The sequence below is a fragment of the Staurois parvus genome, unplaced genomic scaffold, assembly GCF_062004578.1.
Source record: "Staurois parvus isolate SC_StPar_1 unplaced genomic scaffold, SC_StPar_1.0 ptg001283l, whole genome shotgun sequence".
NCBI classification, from domain to species: domain Eukaryota; kingdom Metazoa; phylum Chordata; class Amphibia; order Anura; family Ranidae; genus Staurois; species Staurois parvus.
In genome coordinates this window covers 881,771-903,915 of record NW_028319079.1, presented here as the reverse complement: position 1 = coordinate 903,915, position 22,145 = coordinate 881,771, and the positions used below count along the sequence as shown (strand labels likewise).

General features: G+C 44.4%; 1 protein-coding gene across 3 annotated transcripts in view; it reads right to left on the bottom strand.

The window, feature by feature from the left end:
* Window positions 1-22,145, bottom strand: part of ILDR2 (immunoglobulin like domain containing receptor 2) — a 492,420-nt gene that overhangs the window by 11,591 nt on the left and 458,684 nt on the right. For 2 of the 3 annotated variants that reach the window (XM_089660826.1, XM_089660825.1), the window contains exons 5-8: window positions 14,260-14,406; window positions 12,082-12,252; window positions 8,934-9,047; window positions 2,866-2,949 (exon numbers count right to left, since the gene is read on the bottom strand). In XM_089660826.1, coding sequence (XP_089516952.1) covers window positions 2,866-2,949; window positions 8,934-9,047; window positions 12,082-12,252; window positions 14,260-14,406 — 516 coding nt within the window. The remainder of the gene's footprint in view (window positions 1-2,865; window positions 2,950-8,933; window positions 9,048-12,081; window positions 12,253-14,259; window positions 14,407-22,145) is intronic. The other variant, XM_089660827.1, reaches the window with a different exon arrangement.

Sequence of the window (22,145 nt, the reverse complement as noted above, 5' to 3'; positions counted from 1 at the left end):
GAATATGTCATCCAACATTTTGCACCATGGAGACATTATCAGTGAGGGAATTCTACCTTCGTAGAGAAACAGAAAATTGCAGCTGTAAGGAAAACAATACCTTCAAGGTTTACAATCATGTTATCTAAATAACTGTAAAAGAAGAGAAATTGCAATTATCACGGGTGGGAAATGAGATTCTTGAATGCAGGCACATCAATGACAGCCGTGTAAGGTTTTTCATATCTGTCTTACACACTTCTGATGAAGCATATATGTTTTATTATTACTAATGAAAGACTTACAGTATTTACCATGTACAAAGGAACCATTGAAACACAGCAAATTACTTTCATTGTCGAAGAAAAACGTGCTAAAGCAAATTCCATCCCTCTCCTCGCAGGAATGAGCCAGCAGGAGCTGGAATTGTGGTGGCAATTCCAAAAGGCTATTTATCTATTTATTAATGATTTACACATTTACACATGTTCACATCGGAGTCTATGAAAAAATATGTGAATCCTAGGTAAAAATATTGATAAATAGATCCTACAGGATGTTCTTATTCATTGACCTGTCCAAATGAATGGAGGTCTTTTAATAGAAACCTACAATTTCTACACATTTGTATCCCTAACCAGTTTAATACCGGGCAATTTTACACCTCCCTGCCCAGGCCAGTTTTCAGGATTGATTTTACCGGACTGAAGCATAATTAGTATTTATTTATAATATGATTCTATCTTCCTATTGATATACCATTATTGGACTGGAGTATAACATTTTTAGCGCTGCACTTTTATATATATATATTAATGAGGTTTGTGTTTTGGTTGCCTTTTATGTGCTATAGCTGCTACAATTTGAAGCGCTCACTGATTTTAGTTACCATACATCCTTCTGTCCTGTCTTGTTGCTAGGAAGTTGTTAACCACTTCCCATCCGGCCCATGTATATAAACAGCCGGATGGGAGCAGTACAGGGGCGGGCGGCCGTTTATAAATGTCCTCCCCGCTCCCTGCTTGTGCATGCTCCCTGGGAGCACGCAGCACCGCGATCCGGTGCCCGCTGTGTCCGGAGGAAACAGTGGAACACCGATCATTATACAGGACCTCTGTGTGAGGTCCCGATCATGTGATCACTGATTGGCCAATAAATGATCACATGAAGAGTAGTAAGCAAGATGTCACTTCTGACATCATTGCTTACTACGTGTGAAATCTGTGAATGATCACAGAGGTCACATGGTACAAGGCTATTCACAACAGCCTTGTACCATGTGACAAGCTGTGACTAATCACAGCTCACTCAGTAGCTCTCAATGGCTGCAAGAATGCAGCCAGTGAGAAGGAGAAATTATCAGTGTAAATGAAAAAAAAAAATCTTCATCACCCCCCACAAGTAGTACAGTGTCACTATTGTGACACTGTACTGTTAGGGTGACACTATGTAAAAAAACAACCAACATAAGTAATATAAGAAAAATAACATAGAAATGTAAAAATAAATTTTGGAAAATTATAATTTTTGGTTATAAACTAATTTGGGTTTTTTTTTTGCTAAAAAGATAACTGAATACATTTTGGCCAAGATTTATAAAGAAAGATTATTTATTTGCAAAATTTTATAAGAAAAACACTTTTTTTTCAAAATTTTTGGACTTTTTCATTTATATAGCAAAAAAAAAAAAAAAAATCCCAGTGGTGAATAAATATCACCAAAATAAAGTTTTATCTGTCTCAAAAAAATGCTAAAAAATTCATATGGGTACAGTGTTGCATGACCGCGCAATTGTCATTCAAATTGTGACAGCGCTGAAAGCTGAAAATTGGCCTGGGCAGGAAGGGGGTGAAAGTGTCCGGACTGGAAGTGGTTAAAGTGGAGATCAACCCAAAAGGGGAAGTACTGATCCCCCGCTCCCCATGAGGAATTGACACCTTCGGGGAGCGGGTACCTGATTTTGATAGGTACCCGCTCTCGTTTGCCTAGGCAATCGAAAGTGGAAGTTGTCCTCCCCGTAGTCTTCTGACGATCAAGGTATATCATTCAAGGTGCAGCGCTGCTCGTGCATGCGCAGTGGGCACCTGGCTGTGAAGCCGCAAGCTGTTACAGCTGGGTGCCCACACTTAACACCGCGGAGCGAGGACGACTGGTGAACCGGCTGCGGTGAGTACAGCACTGGATCATGAGACAGGTGAGTGGCTGTTTTTTAAGAGTCAGCAGCTACAATTTTTGAAGCTGCTGACTTTTATATTTTTAGGTTTGACTGGAGCTCCGCTTTAAAGTGGTTGTAAAGGCTGAAGGTTTTTTTACCTTCATGCATTCTAGGCATGAAGGTAAAAAGCCTCCTTCTGCGTGCAGCTTCCCCCCCCCCCACACCCACTGCTGTCAATCACAGCCAGTGAGAAAATGAGATTGGGGGCGAGCCACGGCTCTATGTGTCTTACAGCGGCTTGCTATTGGGGGCACTGGTCAAGGGGACGGAGCCAGGAGTGTAGCGGGGGATCTGAGAAGAGGAGGATCGGGGCAAACTATTACGCAGAGAAGGTAAGTATGACATGTTTGTTATTTTCTTTTTTAAAAAAGCTGAATGTTTAGCCCTGATTCACACTGATGCGGTGCGGAATTTGCAGTGTTTTCAGTGTGATCAGAATCGCACCCCGTTAATGTGAACCACTGCAGGTGTGTATGTTAGCCTCTTGGCGCTGGCCGCACGCAAATTTGCCTGCGGCCTCCCAGCATCTGGGCCTTGATGCCGAGCGGCCACACATTTGCAATTAACCTCCCTGGCGGTAAAGGGGTAAAGTTTCAGTACCACAAGCGGTTACCCCGAGCTACACTCGGGCTTACCATGCGGCGCTGCTCCGTGATCCCTCGATCACTTACCTTGTCCTGCGCTCCCGCAATGTCCCTCCTGCAGTGTCCCCGGCAATGTCCTGATGCCGGCATCTGTCATCTGGGTTCCGTCCCCTGCGAGCGTCGGGACGTACGGGGTATGGAATTGGCAGGAAATTTAAAAAAGACAAAAAGTGACATTCACTAAATACACTAAAATCACATAGTATAACATTCCTGTATCAAACCATTTCACATACATTTTGTCCCGAGTGCTTTGTCCGGCGCCCTGCCTGCATTTTTACTGTTCTTTCTGCCTGGAAACTGAGAAACGTCCATGACGTCCAAAAAGCATCCCTTTAGGTCAAAAGCGGTTTTAGACCGGCTAGAGAACAGCGATAGTAAATCAGAACCACTTGCAGAATTGAGTGATAATGATTCGTGGGGGAAATTCCTCATCAGACACTGAAAACGATTCTGCGACTTTGCTCAGCGATGTGCGAACTTGGAGCTATATTTCAAATGTCAGTGTTTTTGGTTTGATTATATTATTGAATTAAATTTATTATTATTATATTATTATTTTTTATTAAATTATAATATATGATTTCGTGTTTCAAATTTTATCATACCCGGGATGTTTACTAGACTCTTGTTCGGACAGATTTCAGTGAGTTATTCCTAAAAATTACAGCCTACAATAAAAAAAACATACATATTTCCATGCAAAAAAATGTACCGCTTTGAGCACAGAAATATGGACATTATCAGACCGCTAGGGAGGTTAAGAAAAACATATGTGCTGAAAGTGCGTGCCCTGTGCGCTCCCAGCACACGTCTGGTACTCACGGAAAGGTCCCGATCCCCTCTTTGGATCGGGACCTTTCTGGAGCATGTGACCGCCATGACAGTGAATCATGGCGGTCACATGACCCTAAAACCCCACCCCGCCTCCCGGCTTCTAAAACCCTTAAAGGGCCGGGAGGCACCGGCGCCAAGTGGTTAAGTTAACAACACCTAAAAGCGGTCCGCAAAACGCGGTGCGATGTGCAGAATCCGATCGCATAGGTGTTAATACCCATGCGATCCGATTCTAGTGCGGACCAAAAAAAGGGTCCTGCACGTTTTTGGTGCGGGTGCGGTGCGAATAGAGCCATACAAAATGTATGGCTCCAATCACACCGCACACAAATCGCATGTGGTTTGCACAGAAATGCAGTGCGGTTCCTGTGGGAATCACATGCGATGTACCGCACCGCATATATGTGAACCTGGGCTAAATATCACTTTAAGACATTACCAGACAATTCCAAACCACTTCCATTCTCTCTTTCCTGCTGCAGTAGCTCTGAGCTCAGAGATAATGCGACTGAGGAAATAGTGGACCTCATATGTGTGGAGTGTCTTAGTAACGTCCTAGCAACAAAACAGGACGGAATGATGCCATGTCTGGGAGTTTTTCAGCCAGGCTTGGGAGGTATGTAAATGGCCTACATAGCAAGGGATTTATCCAACTTTAGTCAAAGCTGCATTGTTTATTTTTTTCTTTATCTACAACTGCCCCTCACCTTCATAGGCAGTTTATTTGCAAAAATGAACTAACTCTTCAAATGAAATCATCATCAGCCCCTTCAAAAGATCATTTTAATTATAGGTAGAGCCTAGTGTGTGCCTTTAGCCTCTGACGTGACCGCTAATCCCTCAGTTCTTGGATCAGTCACTTGTTCTCTGCTCTGCCCCTCCAGCGCTCACTGGAGTGCCGGGATGGGTGGGGGCAGGAGTGACTGGCTCAGGCTTTCAGTGGCATGCTGAGGGACTGAGCCAGTTGCTGATCAACAATCTGGGTGGATTCCGACATTATTGTCTGGATCCTCTCAGGGAGTGGTGAGGGTCTGTGAAGTCAGCCGACAGCGAACTTTAGCCTGCTGTTGGCTGATTCTGGGTCACAGATGTGCAAAAATAAGTGTACTCTTGTTACCCACATGAGAAGTATGACCAAATAAGCCTTGGTCATACTTTTCTTTTAAACTCAGTGAAAATACATGTGACAAATATGTTTTTAATTTTTCTGAAAAAATGTACTCTATGTCAACTTATCTATGTGCACACACAAATAAATATATAATATTTTGTATTCGCCTGATGGGAAAAAAAGATTACAAAAATATTTTTATTGTCTTGACCACAACAAATAAAGGCATTGCATACAAAGCCACCCTGTATACCCTTTAACTCGCTAGCACAGTGGTGGTCAACATTCTTGATATGGGGGGCCTTAAGTGCGACCCCTGACATCACCATGGGCCTCCCTTAAAAATCAAGTAAATATTCAGTCTTAGAGACAGTAAAGTCTATTGGCATGATATAAGAGATTGTTGGAGACTGTAAATATGATAAAAGAGATGCTCAGAGACTGTGACCGTGATAAGAGAGATAGATAGAGACTGTGGACATAATACAGGAGATGGTCAGAGACTGTAGACATTATACAAGAGATGGTTAGCGACTTTAGACATGATACAAGAGATGGTGAGAGACTGTGGACATGATTCAAGAAACGATCAGAGATTGAGGACATGATACAAGAGATGGTTAGAGACTGTGGACATGATACAGGAGATGGTCAGAGACTGTAGACATTATACAAGAGATGGTTAGCGACTTTAGACATGATACAAGAGATGGTGAGAGACTGTGGACATGATTCAAGAAACGATCAGAGATTGAGGACATGATACAAGAGATGGTCAGAGACTGCTCACATGATACAAGAGATGATCAGAAACTGTGGACATGATACAAGAGATGGTTAGAGACTGTGGACATGATACAGGAGATGATAAGGAGCTGGGAGCATGATACAATAAATGATCAGAGACTGGGAGCATGATACAAGCGATGGTTAAAGACTGCACTCTTGATGAAACAGATTATCGGAGATTTTAGACATGATACAAGAGATATTCAGAGACTGTAGACATGATTCAAGAGATGATCAGAAACTGTGGACATGATACAAGAGATGGTTAGAGACTGGGGGCATGATACAAGTAATGATCAGAAACTGGGGACATGATACAAGAGATGGTTAGAGACTGTGGACATGATTCAGGAGATGATCTGAGACTGGAGCATGATAAAAGAGATGGTTAGAGACTGCGCTCTTGATTATATAGATGGTCAGAGACTGTAAACATGATACAAGAGATGGTCAGAGACTGTGGACATGATACAAGAGATGGTTAGAGACTGGGGGCATGATACAAGAGATGGTCAGAGACTGTGGACATGATTCAAGAGATGATCAGAGACTGAGGACATGATACAAGAGATGATCACAGACTGGAGCATGATACAAGAGATGATCAGAGACTGAGGACATGATACAAGAGATGATCAGAGACTGAGGACATGATACAAGAGATGATCAGAGACTGAGGACATGATACAAGAGATGATCAGAGACTGAGGACATGATACAAGAGATGGTAACAGACTGGGGGCATGATACATGGGCAGGTCAGAAACTTGGGACGTGATTCAAGAGATGATCGGAGACTGAAGGCATGATACAAGAGATGGTTATAGACTGTGCACTTGATGAAATAGATGGTCAGAGACTGCAGACATGATACAACAGATGGTCAGAAACTGCGTAGATGATACAAGGGATGGTCAGAGACTGTGGACATGATTCAAATGATGATCAGAGACTGGAGGCATGATACAAGAAATGGTCAGAGACTGCACACATGGTGAAAGAGATGGTTAGAGACTTCTGACATGATACAGGAGATGATCAGAGACTGCAGACATGATACAAGAGATGGTCAGAGACTGCAGCATGTTGCAAGAGACTGTTGGAGACTGTGAACAAGATACAGAAGTTGATGCTTCAAGAGACATTAGCAGACTAGAGACACATTACATTAGACTGCTAGATAATACTGCTGTAGCAGGGCAACAGGGAAACAAAGATTAGTGTCTGCAGGGTCCCCAAGGGGCCACACAAAAAGGGACAAAGGGCAGATGGTTGGGCTCCAGGGCTCTAGCATCTATCATAAATGTACAGTAAATATCAGTTTTGTGTAGACTGAACATTTAGGATTGTGGGAAAAAATTGACTTATAGCTCAGATATGGTGTAAATGTCAGGGCTGCTCATGTGCATGCATACAACTGCTTTAGGCTTTTTAACTCTCTTTAATGAAAGGTGTGGTTATCCTGGCATTTTCAACGTGGATCTGTGATTTGCCATGCCAGGGAAAAGCAACAGACTCACTTCACTTCCACCCTCCCCAGCAACACTCATTCACTCACTGCCATGAGCAAAGAGAGGAAGCCCTCTGTAAGCTCCAAGTCCTGACCTGGAGAATAAGCCCTCTGTAAGCTCCAAGTCCTGACCTAGAGAATAAGCCCTCTGTAAGCTCCAAGTCCTGACCTAGAGAATAAGCCCTCTGTAAGCTCCAAGTCCTTACCTAGAGAATAAGCCCTCTGTAAGCTCCAAGTCCTGACCTAGAGAATAAGCCCTCTGTAAGCTCCAAGTCCTGACCTAGAGAATAAGCCCTCTGTAAGCTCCAAGTCCTGACCTAGAGAATAAGCCCTCTGTAAGCTCCAAGTCCTGACCTAGAGAATAAAACCTCTGTAAGCTCCAAGTCCTGACCTAGAGAATAAGCCCTCTGTAAGCTCCAAGTCCTGACCTAGAGAATAAGCCCTCTGTAAGCTCCAAGTCCTGACCTAGAGAGGAAGCCCTCTGTAAGCTCCAAGTCCTGACCTAGTGAATAAGCCCTCTGTAAGCTCCAAGTCCTGACCTACAGAGGAAGCCCTCTGTAAGCTCTAAGTCCTGACCTAGAGAGGAGGCCCTCTGTAAGCTCCAAGTCCTGACCTAGAGAGGAAGCCCTCTGTAAGCTCCAAGTCCTGACCTAGAGAGGAGGCCCTCTGTAAGCTCCAAGTCCTGACCTAGAGAATAAGCCCTCTGTAAGCTCCAAGTCCTGACCTAGAGAATAAGCCCTCTGTAAGCTCCAAGTCTTGACCTAGAGAATAAGCCCTCTGTAAGCTTCAAGTCCTGACCTAGAGAATAAGCCCTCTGTAAGCTCCAAGTCCTGACCTAGAGAAAAAGCCCTCTGTAACCTCCAAGTCCTGACCTAGAGAATAAGCCCTCTGTAAGCCCCAAGTCCTGACCTAGAGAATAAGCCCTCTGTAAGCTCCAAGTCCTGACCTAGAGAATAAGCCCTCTGTAAGCCCCAAGTCCTGACCTAGAGAATAAGCCCTCTGTAAGCTCCAAGTCCTGACCTAGAGAATAAAACCTCTGTAAGCTCCAAGTCCTGACCTAGAGAATAAGCCCTCTGTAAGCTCCAAGTCCTGACCTAGAGAATAAGCCCTCTGTAAGCTCCAAGTCCTGACCTAGAGAATAAGCCCTCTGTAACCTCCAAGTCCTGACCTCGAGAATAAGCCCTCTGTAAGCTCCAAGTCCTGACCTAGAGAATAAGCCCTCTGTAAGCTCCAAGTCCTGACCTAGAGAATAAGCCCTCTGTAAGCTCCAAGTCCTGACCTAGAGAGGAAGCCCTCTGTAAGCTCCAAGTCCTGACCTAGGGGCTTCAGAAGGCAAGGAACTCTGCCTACCCTCATGTGATATTGAAGGGCCAATCACTGAATTTGTAATTGCTCTTGGTGGCCAACCAAAGCAGCAGGGGAGCAAGAGGCAGGTTAGAGTGTGCTACCGGGAATGGGGGGTGGTAAATTTGCTCTGAAAAGACTGAGTTCAGGTTCCCTGATATAATATGCACACCAGGATATGTGATGATATTATACTGTCAGCTACTGTGAATTAAAAAGCTGAATATTTTGAGTCTTCAGGGTCTGTGAGTCTATAGCTGTGAGTCTGTGTTTATGTTCTGTACCATAAAGCAAAGTTCTGATGCAGATAATAGAATGAACATCCATGAACAGGCAGAGAAATGACAGCGCTAAGAATAGGTGACTCATTGTGTGGGTAGTCATCAACTATTAATAAAATGATGCAATTTCGCAGAGGTTCAGAAATCTCAGATTAAACACCGACTCTTGTATGCTGAAATTAGTCTTTCACTGATGCTGTACTCTACAAAAAAAAACACCTACATCTCTCTCGCATCCGGCGGGCCGGGTCGAACTGGGCTAGTTCTTTCTCCACGTAATAAAGGACCTTCATGGAATCTCGCTCCTTGTCGGCCTGAATACGGTAGCCTTTTCGCACTGCAGAAACAAGAAATGGATAGTTATTTTAAAAGGGTTAATTCTAGCCCAAACTAGTGTTTTAGGCTTGGGTAGGCATTAATGGTATGTATCACTGCTGACTGCTTATACCATTCTTCTGAGAAGGTTCTCCACAATATTCTGGAGTGTCTATGGAAATTTGTGCCCATTTAGCTACAAGAGTATTTGTCAGGTCAGGTACTGAGGTTGGATGAAATGACCTAGCGCACAAGTGGAGTTCCATTTCATCAAGATGTTGAGTAGTGTTGAAGTCAAAGCTCTGTACAGGCGACTCAGGTTCCTCCACACCACACTCAACAAACCATGTCTTTATGAATGGTGTTCAGTAGGGTTGAGGTCAGGGCTCTATACAGGCCACTCAAGTTCTTTCACACCACACTCAACAAACCATGTCTTTATGGATGGTGTTCAGAAGGATTGAGGTCAGGGCTCTGTACAGGCCACTCAAGTTCCTCCATACCACACTCAACAAACCATGCCTTTATGAATTGTGTTCAGTAGGGTTGAGGTCAGGGATCTATACAGGCCACTCAAGTTCCTTCACACCACACTCAACAAACCATGTCTTTATGGATGGTGTTCAGTAGGGTTGAGGTCAGGGCTCTATACAGGCCACTCAAGTTCTTTCACACCACACTCAACAAACCATGTCTTTATGGATGGTGTTCAGTAGGGTTGAGGTCAAGGCTCTGTACAGGCCACTCAAGTTCCTTCACACCACACTCAACAAACCATGTCTTTATGGATGGCGTTCAGTAGAGTTGAGGTCAGGGCTCTATACAGGCCACTCAAGTTCTTTCACACCACACTCAACAAACCATGTCTTTATGGATGGTGTTCAGGAGAGTTGAGGTCAGAGCCCTGTACAGGCCACTCAAGTTCCTCCACACCACACTCAACAAACCATGTCTTTATGGATGGTGTTCAGTAGGGTTGAGGTCAGGGCCCTGTACAGGCCACTCAAGTTCCTCAACACCACACTCAACAAACCATGTCTTTATGGATGGTGTTCAGTACGGTTGAGGTCAGAGATCTGTACAGGCCACTCAAGTTCCTCCACACCAAACCATGTCTTTATGGCGCTGGCTTTGTCCACAAGGGCGCAGTCACACTGGATGACTAATATACTTCATTTATGTGATTACTGGAGACACAGATCACAAACTGCCAAAAGCAGACAGTTGCTGCATACAATTACTTAAGCCTTGTCCATTGCTGTACCCTGTTGTCGGGGCACTGTCCATTGCAGAGGTGCTCGAAGACCTGGCGTTCCTGTCAGTACTTTGCATGGCTGCAGGAATGCACACAACAATGTGTATTTGTGCAAGCACAGATGCATGCCAGAACTCGCATGTGCACTGCTATGCACGCCCCCAGCCCAGTTTGGCGCCAGACAGCCTTTATAAGGAAGCCAGGCACTCTCTGCAATTGCTGGTTAATCTTCGGCTGCCCATTGTGTTTGTGCCTGTGTTCCCATGGTTCTGTGAATGTCTGTTACTGACTTGGCTTGCCTCTGGACCTGTCTTCTGCCCAACTCCTGACCTGACCCCAACTTGTCTAAAGGATCATCTCTCCCTGTTCTCCTTTGTATGACCCCCGTTATCCTCCTAAGTACACTTGCTCTGATCTTCACCTGGCACCTGACCTTGGCTTCGAACCGACTACTTTCCTATCCGCTGCTTCTCACGGGTGCCACCTGACTGCAGACAGCACTCCAGTGAACTAGCTGTACTCCTGGGCTTTCCTCTGACAAGCATCCTAATCAGATTATTTCTGCAAGCATTTCAGCAGGAGACCCGTGCTACTTTGTGCCTGACCCCTTCTGTTCCATCTTCAGGGGAGTCTGGAACTTAGCTGCTGCGAGGGAAGCCCTCTCTCCATTGGCCTCCAGCACCAGGTACGTGATACCTGTTCAATTTCAGAGAGCAAACAGTGGAAAGCTAAATTACTCTAGAGGGCTGCATGATGTATGGTTGCCATCTGTCCCTATTTGCAAGGGCCAGTCCCCATTTGCAACGGAATGCTCCCATTTGCAATGGGGAGTCGCCATTTTCAGAGGTCTGTCCCCTGGAAACATTCCTGGCAATGTATTTTGGAGCCATATGCAAATTTGAGGCAAACGTTTCTTGGGCCGGCTTTCCTATGCACTGTACAGCTATGTTGGGGATGGCGCCACACACGCTACCCCAATATGGTGTCTGCCTCTTGTTCCTAAAGTCTGGTACCAATTGTTTCAGAGCATTTAAAGTTGAACTCCAGGAATTCAGCCACTTTGTAAAAAGTGAAAGCATAATATGAGTTAAGTCCAAGGATCTGCATGGCATCTCCTGGGCTTATCTCTATTATTTACATTTGTCAGGTTTATTGTTCTGCCAGTCAGGAGATCTGAGAGGAGAGAAGCACACAGAGTAGCTATACCCACACCTCCCCTCTGTTACCTATTCACAGAAGCCTTTGTATTTTGTGAATGTGTTCACATAATACCAAGGCTTTTGTGATTGGGCAGGGGGAGGCCATATTAGTTGCAACGCCTTTCCTGTTCAACGTAGAGCACAGAATAGTCAGCATAAATCTTCTGGAACTACAGCTGTAGCTGTCTTCTAGGAGGACTATAAAACTGTCGGATATAAATAATAGAGCTAAGCCCAGGAGGTGTCATGCACCTCGATGGACTTATCTAATTGTGCTTTCATTTTTTTCTTTACAAACGAGCTAAATTCCTGGAATTCAGTTTTAAAAATGAGCTTATGATTTGGTAGGTGTGGCTACAAATAGGGGTGTGAATTTGTAGGTGTGGTCAAGAAGTGGGTGTTATCAATAGGGTATCCCCAGCTTTCATTTTGAAAATCTGGTAGTTATATTCTGATGCCTTTTTTGTTCCCAGTCTGGTTCTGCAACTTCATTTTGCGCTCTATACTGTATAGCGTAGAAGTAACTACAGAAATATCTGTCTCCTCCTCCTATTTCACTGTACACGCCCCATCTGTTCACCAGCGTTACAATCCCAATTTACCATTTTGCCCTGGTAGGGAGTCACTTTGCACCAATGGGGGTACATGCTGCTTTTCCATTAGCATTGGTGCTGGAACGGGAGCTACAGGAACAGTGGAGATGTAGTACGGAGGGCAGGCGGTAGGTACAGTGGGTGGGTAGCCGACTTTTGCAGCTTTTCCAGCTTCATATACTAAAAGAAAGTAAAAAGAAGGGAACAATTCATTATTATTGTATTAGTACACCTATGAAAAAGTAAAACTAACCATCTGATGACAAATTATCTACAAGTAAAAAACACACGTGATCTGTAGGTTCAGAGATTAAGGCAGCTAAAGTTACTTCAAAATCGCCACATTACCTGTGAAAGTCAAGCTTGGCTCCACCCCTTCCTCCTTAAGGTGTCTGTACTGGTCAGTGAGACTGCCTATCATGTTACTAACCAAATGGAATGCTTAAGAAGTCAGTGGAAGTTGAGATTTGCATATAACTTCAGCTGCCATATCTCTGGATCTACTAGTCATTCTGACATTTGTGGGGTTTTTTGTTACAGAACCAAATGGAATGCTTAAGAAGTCAGTGGAAGCTGAGATTTGCATATAACTTCAGTTGCCATATCTCTGGATCTACTAGTCATTCTGAAATTTGTGTTTTTTTTGTCTCTACCCCTTTAAAGATGAACTTCAGCCTTCCTTTCAGTCTTGTACAGTTGTACAGGCTCCTCTCCTGGACCAGGGAAGGCAAAATTTAGACAGATTAAACTTCAGCTTTAATAAATTAACCCATTGATGTCTTCTAAACTGAAAAACCAACTATATTCAATTTAATTCACTATTCAACCTATTTAGGATTTAGCATCAGGTGAATGCATGGCAGGTGACACACTGTGGCCACCCCTTGTAAAGGCCACGTGGATGTAGACAGTGAACGTTAATGACAGGCAATATACAGTAAGCTCTGTAAACAATCTTTTATCATATGTTGGACTTGAGCGTATAAAAATATCAAATGGTAACTGAACCTTTATGTTACTACACCATCTATGCCCTTCCCTAAAATCTACACTGACCAGCCATAACCCCACTGACAAGTTAGGTGAATAATACTGATTATGTTGATATAATGGCATCTGAAAGTCGTTTAGATATATTAGGCAGCTAGTGAACATGTCCCTAAAGTTGGTGTGCAGAAAAAATGGGCATCGCAGTTTGTTGTGTATGGAGCAGACCTGTCAGGGTGCCTATGCTGACCCATGTCCACAGCCAAAAGGTACCTACAATGGGCGGTTGAGCATCAGATTTGGACCACGGAGCAATGGAAGAAGGTGGCCTGGTCTGATGAATCACATTTTCTTTTACATCATGTGGATGGCCGGGTATGTGCTCGTCAATTACCTGAGAAAGCTGCTCATGGGACTTTCCAGGATAACAATGACCCTAAGCATGTTGTGCTAATCTGAAGGCCATACCAAATTTGGAGGTCTTTAGGTATTGACTCTTGGAGACATCTGACACTGTGCACTTCTGCATGCCCTGACCCCGCTCTGTCATTTTACATGGCCTACCACTTCGTGGCTGAGCTGCTGTTGTTCTCAGTTGCTTCCACTTTGTTATAATCCCACTAACAGTTGAATGTGGAATGTTTGTAGCCAGGAAATGTCACGGATGGACTTATTGCACAGGTGGCAACCTATCACGGGACCACGCTTGGAGTCACTGAGCTCCTGAGAGCGACGCATTCTTTCACAAATGTTTATAGAAGTACTCTGCATGCCTAGGTGATGGATTTTATACATGTGGATGTGGAGGTGATTGGAACACCTGAATCCAAAGATTTGGAGGGCTGGCCCAATACTTTTGTCAATATAACATATATATATATATATATATATATATATATATATATATATATATATATATCGTATATGTAAGCAAACCTGAGATCACACTGTCCTTTCCTTTATCCATGCATGTTTTTGGGGAGCTGAATAGATAACCGAAAAGGCATCAACAAAGTTGCTTTAAATACAAACTCTGGGCATTCTCAGTTGACGTCCACTCCCAAAACACCCCGTGTTCTAATATGATCTGAAAGAAGACAGGGGATGCCTACTCTAAGGACTTTCACCAAATAAACTGAGACTAAAGGTTCACTTCAAGCCATTAAACACCTGTATGAAGGAATGAATGGTGATACTTACAGGCTCGAGGGCAGCAGCAGGTCTCCGGGCAGCAAGGGCACCTCACATAACAGCAGCAGCTGTGCGGGCAGCACTGGCACCAGCATAATCCCACCATAGCGAAGAAGAGAAAAATGCCGAGTATGACCAAGCAGACAAAAACCCATTCTGGAATCAGACAAAAACTGGAGATTAATGCAGAAATATTCAAACCTCATTTAGGCAAAGAATTTGGTACATTAACTCAAAGTGGAGTTAAATGGATTGCTATGTATGACAACATGAAAGGGCCCCCCGGCTATCCTTTGTAAGGCAGAAAGATACTTTTCAGTTAAGTCATGTCACTAATTCCAATGCAAGGCAAAATTTAACGTAAACCCTTAAAAAAAAAATGATTATTTTTTGTAGCCATTAGCTGAAGCTGAACTCTCATTTAAATATATTCCCCAACAGCTACAGAGGTTTTAAATCTAATCTGTGTGCACCAGATTTCTTTGCAAACCCAGATATCACCTTGTAAAACGAGCAGTGACACCACCATAGTCTGAGCAGAAAGCAGAGCTGTGGGAGGGACCTAGCAAGTTCCACCCACTACAGGCTACTTGCAGTAAACTACAGAAGGGGCGGAGACAAGACCAGTCACTCTGCACAAGGAGAGAGAGCAACAGTGGGTGGTTTTTATTACAGGAAGTCTCACACTGGATTACTGCACAGATCTGGAAGAAAAACACAAAGTACACCAGGATTCAAGGAAGAATATACATGACCAATGTTTTTAGAGAATATTTGCTTTTCCCGGAGTTCAACTAGAAGTGTGTAATTTGGAGTTTGTTTTTGTAAAATGCTTTTTACAATTTAGATCTCAGCACCATGCACATCTCATCTGATGAACAATAGCTTTTTCCTGTGTGTGTATGTCTGTACACATGGCTCCTAAGGTAAGAGTCCGGCAAATAAAGTTTAATGGCTTTTTTCCCACAACATATAATGCATTCTCCTTAAAGTGTTACTAAATCCCGGACCCTGCATTCACTATATCTGGTCTCCCCGGACCCTGCATTCACTATATCTGGTCTCCCCGGACCCTGCATTCACTATATCTGGTCTCCCCGGACCCTGCATTCACTATATCTGGTCTCCCCGGACCCTGCATTCACTATATCTGGTCTCCCCGGACCCTGCATTCACTATATCTGGTCTCCCCGGACCCAGCATTCACTATATCTGGTTTCCCAGGACCCTGCATTCACTATATCTGGTCTCCCCGGACCCTGCATTCACTATATCTGGTCTCCCCGGACCCTGCATTCACTATATTTGGTCTCCCAGGACCCTGCATTCACTATATCTGGTCTCCCAGGACCCTGCATTCACTATATCTGGTCTCCCCGGACCCTGCATTCACTATATCTGGTCTCCCCGGCCCTGCATTCACTATATATGGTCTCCCAGGACCCTGCATTCACTATATCTGGTCTCCCCGGACCCTGCATTCACTATATCTGGCCTCTCCGGACCCTGCATTCACTATATCTGGTCTCCGAGGACCCTGCATTCACTATATCTGGTCTCCCCGAACCCTGCATTTGCTATATCTGGTCTCCCCGAACCCTGCATTCACTATATCTGGTCTCCCCCAACCCTGCATTCGCTATATCTGGCCTCTCTGGACCCTGCATTCACTATATCTGGTCTCCCCGGACCCTGCATTCCCTATATCTGGTCTCCCAGGACCCTGCATTCACTATATCTGGTCTCCCCCAACCCTGCATTCGCTATACCTGGCCTCTCTGGACCCTGCATTCACTATATCTGGTCTTCTCGGACCCTGAATTCACTATATCTGGTCTCCCTGGACCCTGCATTCACTATATCTGGTCTCCGTGGCCCTGCATTCACTATATCTGGTCTCCCTGGACCCTGCATTCACTATATCTGGTCTCCCTGGACCTTGCATTCACTATATCTGGTCTCCGTGGCCCTGCATTCACTATATCTGGTCTCCTTGTACCCTGCATTCACTATATCTGGTCTCCGCGGACCCTGCATTCACTATATCTGGTCTCCCCGGACCCTGCACTCAGTATTTCTGGTCTCCCCGGACCCTGCATTCACTATATCTGGTCTCCCCGGACCCTGCATTCACCATATCTGGTCTCCCTGTACCCTGCATTCACTATATCTGGTCTCCAACAGTACATAGAACATGGAAATGCAATTATTTTAGTAAATATTAACTGCTAAATACCTTTTCTCATCAGAAGTTAGAACAGTTTTGTGACTTCTATCAGTGTCCAGCAGAGCACTGGTTAAAGCTTGTAGCAGGAGTTTTCATTCTGCTCTAGGAGGATGCAAAACCCCTGACCTCTGTCAGACAGTGCTGATTGGCCCTGTGCTGATCACATGCACTCTCCCAAGAAAAAAAAAAACACCTCTCTAGCAATACACACTAAACTGAGCATGTGCAGAAGGGCTATGGGTACTAAAACGCTCCTCAGAGCAGCGTACGTTCCATAGGGCAGATATAACATCGGCAGAAGTTGCGTCATCAAACCTCAACGCATTTCGATCAAAGATCGTCCTCAGTTCTATGCAATAGGAACAATAAGGCTGAGTACACCAGGTGCCGGGCACAGGCACTTTATTTGTGAGATTTTTTTACATTTACCCCTCAATAAAGCACCATGCGGTTTTACACTATGGGATATCCTCTTTGTTTTTTGGTGACATGCCTCTCCTAGTACTTGCGGAGATCCAGAGACAACTGTTCCATTGGGGGGGTTTTGGACCACTCTAGAAATAGATGGTCATTGGCTAAGGGTGAGTTTTAGTCCATGTGGGGCAGCTTGTTGAGCACAGTGGAGCGCTTTGATTTAACTGAAGAAATGAAGCATTTCAATTAAGTGGAGCACAAGCACTCGGTGCACTATTTGGGACTTTGTTAAAGGCAATTTATGCTGTATGCTATTGTTTGGTATACATGCACATTATTATATGTTAAATATTGATGCGCGGTTCATTTAAATTAGTGGTTATAAATTCTGGTGCCGAAACCGAAAATTCGAAATACACTTGGCCGAAAACCGAAATGCGCAGTTTTTAAAAATGAATATATATTTTTTGGAAAAAATGCACTTTGAGAAAAAAAAAACAATATATACCCCAATTTCTATGTAAAATATGAAATAGAATGTTACGGCGAGTAAATAGATACCCAACATGTCACGCTTTAAAATTGTGCACGCTCCTGGAATGGTGTGAAATTGCAGTGCTTAAAAATCTCCATGGGTGATGCTTTAAACATTTCTACAGGTTAGCAGTGTAAAGTTACAGAGGAGGTCTAGTGCGAGAATTATTGTTCTTGCTCCGACGTTCGTGGTGATACTTCACATGTGTGGTTTGAACACCATTTACATATGTGGGCGTGGCCTACGTATGCGTTCACCACTACGTGTGAGCATGGGGGCACTTTAAACTTTTTTTAAAAAAATGTATGTAATTTTTTTTTTTTTGCACTGTTCCTTTAAAAAAATGTTTAATCAGTTTTATTCTTATCACAAGAAATGCATGCATCCCCTGTGATAGAAATAATTAGTGACAGGTCCTCTTTATGGAGACATATGGGGTCAATAAGACCCCACATCTCTCCTCTACAATGTGAAGCTTTGGATAAAAAAAAAAGCATTCATCTAGTGCTTAAAAAAAAAGAAAAAAAAGACTGGAACAGGAAGTGACATCGCTCCGGTCCTCCAAGCGCATAGAGATGTGTGGAGGCCATCTTTCCTTCACTCATCTCTATGCCCAGCGCTGAGATCGATGGTTTCTCAAGTAAGGCTGAGAACTACCGAGCGGTGGCTGGTGGCAGCAGCGGATGGCGATTGGGCAGCGGCAAGGGATGGCGGCGGCTCGGGGCGGGGTTTTCTCGGCACCTGTATAGGTGCTTTTTTTTATTTCGGCCAACGGCCGAAAGTTGTGTTTTTGGCCACCAAAATGTCCGTGCATCCCTAGTTTAAATTTTATAATAGCTGTGTGTGTATGTCTGTACATATGATGTGGATGTGTGTCCTGGCAAATAATTTTAATGGCTTTTTACCACAAAATATAATGCATTCTCCTGATATAGAGATAAACTCAGAATGAACAGGCTGCATGTAATGATGTCTTATTGCAACTCGCTGCTGCAGTGTCTTTTTTGATTTTTCCACTTTTCATGTCATAGTATTTTATCATCACTGGTAGGTAGGCTAGAAGGAAATGCGCCCACTCAGGGGCGGACTGACCATATGGAAACTCGGGCACTGCCCGAGGGCCCGGGGTCAGTAGAGGGCCCCATGAGATGCCCCTGGTACCTTTTTCATAGGCTTTTTTGAGTTTGGGCAAAGACACAGGGGCCCCATGATCCCCTATTGCCCGGGGGCCCCATGAGTTGTCAGTCCGCCCCTGCGCCCACTGATTGCAAAAAGTGGAAAACTGCAAAGCTAATGGCTGGGCCTGGGGCTGGTTAATGCTTTTACAGTTGAAATTCTGGTTTCTTTTACACTTGGCTGCCCTGTGCATTCAGTGGTGTATTTTGGGTGTTTCTGCATGCATTTTCCAGGTAGTCAGGCACCTCCTGCATGCCATCCCTTCTTATGCTTCCTCCCAGGTAGCTCCTTCTTTACATCATTTGACATACAGTGCTGTCAGTCAATGGCTGGGCTTTGTGAATGTGGCAGTGACAGCGGGAAAACTTTTCTCCAATTGTAGCTTTTCGATGAATAATGATTTCCTCGCACAGATGGGAGAAGGACGCTGACTGATCAAAACATCTCAGCCTTTTATCTCTGGCTGGAACACAGAGGACCACGTGGCACATAACGACACAACGCACATCAGAATGTGTCAGAGATAATATTGCAGTAAACTATGTCCTACCCAACCCACTACTGCAACAGTATGAATTCCACAATACATCTACATACTGTAAATGCTGGATGCAGCCTATCCATTCACTACAGAGCGGTGACATCACTGAGAATGCAGCCTATCCATTCACTACAGAGCGGTGACATCACTGAGAATGCAGCCTATCCATTCACTACAGAGCAGTGACATCACTGAGAATGCAGCCTATCCATTCACTACAGAGCAGTGACATCACTGAGAATGCAGCCTATCCATTCACTACAGAGCGGTGACATCACTGAGGATGCAGCCTATCCGTTCACTAGAGAGCGGTGACATCACTGAGGATGCAGCCTATCCGTTCACTAGAGAGCGGTGACATCACTGAGGATGCAGCCTATCCGTTCACTAGAGAGCTGTGACATCACTGAGGATGCAACCTATCCATTCACTACAGAGCAGTGACATCACTGAGAATGCAGCCTATCCATTCAATAGAGAGCGGTGACATCATTGAGAATGCAGCCTATCCATTCACCAGAGAGCGGTGGCATCACTGAGGATGCAGCCTATCCATTCACTAGAGAGCGGTGACATCACTGAGAATGCAGCCTATCCTATCACTAGAGAGCGGTGACATCACTGAGATTGCAACCTATCCATTCACTAGAGAGCGATGACATCACTGAGAATGCAGCCTATCCATTCACTAGAGATCGGTGACATCACTGAGAATGCAGCCTATCCATTCACTAGAGAGCGGTGACATCACTGAGAATGCAGCCTATCCATTCACTAGAGAGCGGTGACATCACTGAGAATGCAGTCTGTCCAGTCACTAGAGTGGTGACATCACTGAGAATGCAGCCTATCCATTCACTAGAGAGCGGTGACATCACTGAGAATGCAGCCTATCCATTCACTAGAGAGCGGTGACATCACTGAGAATGCAGCCTATCCATTCACTAGAGAGTGGTGACATCACTGAGATTGCAACCTATCCATTCACTAGAGAGCGGTGACATCATTGAGAATGCAGCCTATCCATTCACTAGAGAGCGGTGACATCATTGAGAATGCAGCCTATCCATTCACTAGAGAGCGGTGACATCACAGAGAATGCAGCCTATCCATTCACTAGACAGCGGTGACATCACAGAGAATGCAGCCTGTCCATTCACTAGAGAGCAGTGACATAACTGAGAATGCAGCCTATCCATTTACTAGAGAGCGGTGACATCACTGAGAATGCAGCCTATCCATTCACTAGAGACCGATGACATCACTGTGAATGCAGCCTATCCATTCACTAGAGACCGATGACATCACTGGACATTCAAATGTGTACTTATTCGTATCAAGCAGTAAATAAACTTTTAAACAGCTCACACTGACCTCTGTAGCTACAGGCACTGTGGCATTATTCATCCTCAAGCCTGCAGGAATAGTTTGAGTTAGCAGCCTGCCAGCCCTCTAATCTTTAATGTAATGCAGGGGCAAAGGAGAAGAGGAGAGAGTGGGGCGCTTACACTGGTCTCCAATGACTTTACTGCTTCTATTGTGAACTTTGAGGATTAATTACTCCACAGTGCCTGTAGCTACCGATGTATGGGCTTCTTTTAACACTTTTTGTTACCGTTTGTTAAAAACATGTCGATTGTGACTAGTTAGCGAGTTTTACTTAAAGCAGAACTTCACTCTCTCAGTCAACATGGACTATTTTTAATCCTTATGCTGCTATCAGTAAATGGACAATAAAGGATATCATATTTATTTGTTTTAAATTGTTTTATATATTTCATCAGTTACTTCCAGATTTCCATGCCTAGGCAAACAATGTCATACATCCAATGAGTCTTCAGGAGAGGAGGGAGGGTTCTCAGCTCAGCCAATGCCTGAGCTAAGGGTAGATGGATTCCAGGAAGTAAATGCTACATGAATCATTTGCCCTTACTCAAGATGGCCACAGCTAGAAATGCTCGGGGGTGTTTTTCAAAATGATTTCTCAGCAAAATAAAGCATGGAGACATGGATGGATGGGGGAGTTGGCTTTGAATATTAACAATTAATTAAATAGCATTTTGGGTTTGTGGTGCTCAAATGCAATGCAGTTCTAATTTAATCTCTTACCATTTTAGATCCTTACGTATGTATGTATCTCATGTAGGCGGTGTCTGCTTGCACTACAGTGGGATGAGATGTTCCAGGGGGTGTGGCTATCAGTATTGTCATTGCTAATTCATAAGACTGTAGCTTGTCAATCAGCACCTTGCCACACCTAGTCCCGCCCACTGCTTCCTGGATTGACAGCACTGCCTCTGCTGCTGAAACCTCCCACTGTGAGCTGCAGTGTCTGGAAGGGGGAGCGTGTGAGACACAAATGAAGGAGGTAGAGAAGAGAAGGAACATTTTTTTAAATTGGTACTTGTTTACATCAGGGGGTCTCCAAACGTTCTAAGCAAATGGCCAGTTTATTGTCCATCAACCTTTAGAGGGGCAGGACTGTGACCAGTGGGAGAAGAAAATGTCCTGGTGTCAGAGGGATTAAACAATGTCCCACCATTGGTATTAGGCGTGTAATAGTGCCCTATCACTGGTATCAATGGAAGGAATGGTGCCCCATCATTTGTGTTAGTGGGAGGAATAGGGTTCCATCATTGGTGTCAATGGGAGGAATAGGGCCCCAATCATTGGTGTCAATGGGAGGAATAGGGCCCCAATCATTGGTGTCAATGGGAGGAATAGGGCCCCATCATTGGTGTCAGTGGGAGAAATAGTGCCCCATCATTGGTATCAGTGGGAGGAATAGGGCCCCATCATTGGGAGGAATAGTGCCCCATCATTAGTGTCAATGGGAGGAATAGGGCCCTATCATTAGTGTTAGTGGGAGGAATAGGGCCCATCATTAGTGTCAGTGGGAGGAATAGTGCCCCATCATTGGTATCAGTGGGAGGAATAGGGCCCCATCATTGGGAGGAATAGTGCCCCATCATTAGTGTCAATGGGAGGAATAGGGCCCTATC